We start from the raw sequence: 1,727 nt of genomic DNA on the forward strand, positions 1-1,727 counted from the left end.
ATCAACCTTGAATGATTTTTTAAAACTTTTAGGCAATATAAATTGGATTAAACCCTCTTTAGGCATTACAAATTATCAGCTAATTTATTTAGCACTTTAAAAAGAGATCCTGATTTAAATAGCCCTTGCTCACTTCAGTTCAAACTTGTTTTGGTTGGTGATGGTGGTACTGGAAAAACTACATTCGTGAAGCATCATCTGACTGGTGAATTTGAGAAGAAGTATGTAGCTACCTTGGGTGTTGAGGTTCATCCTCTTGTGTTCCATACCAACAGAGGACCTATTAAGTTCAATGTATGGGATACAGCTGGTCAGGAGAAATTTGGTGGACTGAGAGATGGCTATTATATACAAGCTCAGTGTGCCATTATAATGTTTGACGTAACATCAAGAGTTACTTACAAGAATGTGCCTAACTGGCATAGAGATCTGGTACGAGTGTGTGAGAACATCCCAATTGTGTTGTGTGGCAACAAAGTGGATATTAAGGACAGAAAGGTTAAGGCAAAGTCAATTGTCTTCCACCGAAAGAAGAATCTTCAGTACTATGACATTTCTGCCAAAAGTAACTACAACTTTGAAAAGCCCTTCCTCTGGCTTGCTAGAAAATTGATTGGAGACCCTAACTTGGAGTTTGTCGCCATGCCTGCTCTTGCCCCGCCAGAGGTGGTCATGGACCCAGCCTTGGCACCACAGTATGAGCACGATTTAGAGGTTGCTCAGACAACTGCTCTCCCGGATGAAGATGATGACCTGTGAGAAAGTGAAGCTGGGGCCCAGCGTCAGAAGTCTAGTTTTATAGGCAACTGTCCTGTGATGTCAGTGGTGCAGCGTGTTTGCCACTTTATTATATAGCTAAGCAGAACATGTGCTTAATCTTTGGATGCTGAAGGAGATGGATGGGCTTTGGAGTGAATGTGGCAGTTAAAAAAAAAAAAAAAAAACCTTCATTTTTTGGACCTGCGTATTTAGGTGTTTTGGAACACAGTTGTTTCCTCCTTGAGTTTCAAATATAAGACTGCTATAGTCACATGACAATATTGAGAGGTGGAATCTTGTTTGTTACTGTCATTCCCATTCCTTTTCGTTTAGAATCAGAATAAAGTTGTATTTCAAATATCTAAAAAAAAAAAAAAAAAAAAAGGCACAAGAAGAACTCTGTTTAATACAAAATAAATTGCAAACAGTTTCTTACTAGTAATAGACTTGGTTTACCTCTAGAGTTATTTATACTCCCCTCTCTCCATTCTCCCACAGGACTTTCTACCCAACAAGAATACCCAATATAATGTATCTATACCCATTTTAGAGGGACAAGGTAATTTACACGCTATCTTGATTTGATCACTCTAATCATCAGCAATGGGAAAAATAGAGCTAGGACTCTAATTGGCTCCAATCCTCATAAAATTGTAGTACCTATTAATAAATCTCAATTTGAGAACACATTACAAACTTCTACTGATTTCCAAATAGCCTTTCCAGAATATTTTGGAGAAATTTTATTTCATTATCCTTCTAACAAACTTTGGAATTTCTTCAAAAATACCAAATTTCTTATCTCTCGCATTGTCACATCACAACATATACCTTAAGCTGATGTTTTCTATATGAATGGGACTAAAACACCAAAGCCTCATTCTGGTCTCTCAAATAATATAAAGTCTTTTCTACTAAATTTCACTCTGCTCAACAAAACAAATTATATGCTCTCATTCAGGTTATTC

At 37.1% G+C, this 1,727-nt stretch overlaps 1 protein-coding gene across 1 annotated transcript; it reads left to right on the top strand.

The window, feature by feature from the left end:
- The first annotated feature begins 223 nt into the window (after window positions 1-223).
- LOC136150688 (GTP-binding nuclear protein Ran-like) lies at window positions 224-1,038 on the top strand. The gene has a single exon (XM_065911390.1). It carries the CDS (start codon window positions 373-375, stop codon window positions 757-759), a length of 387 nt encoding a protein of 128 aa, XP_065767462.1. The 5' UTR covers window positions 224-372; the 3' UTR covers window positions 760-1,038.
- The last annotated feature ends 689 nt before the right edge of the window (window positions 1,039-1,727 follow it).

This window comes from Muntiacus reevesi, chromosome 19, assembly GCF_963930625.1.
Source record: "Muntiacus reevesi chromosome 19, mMunRee1.1, whole genome shotgun sequence".
NCBI lineage: Eukaryota > Metazoa > Chordata > Mammalia > Artiodactyla > Cervidae > Muntiacus > Muntiacus reevesi.

Coding starts and splice junctions, on each gene's coding strand:
- LOC136150688 (XM_065911390.1), top strand. CDS start 373: ATGTTTGACGTAACATCAAGAGTTACTTACAAGAATGTGCCTAACTGG.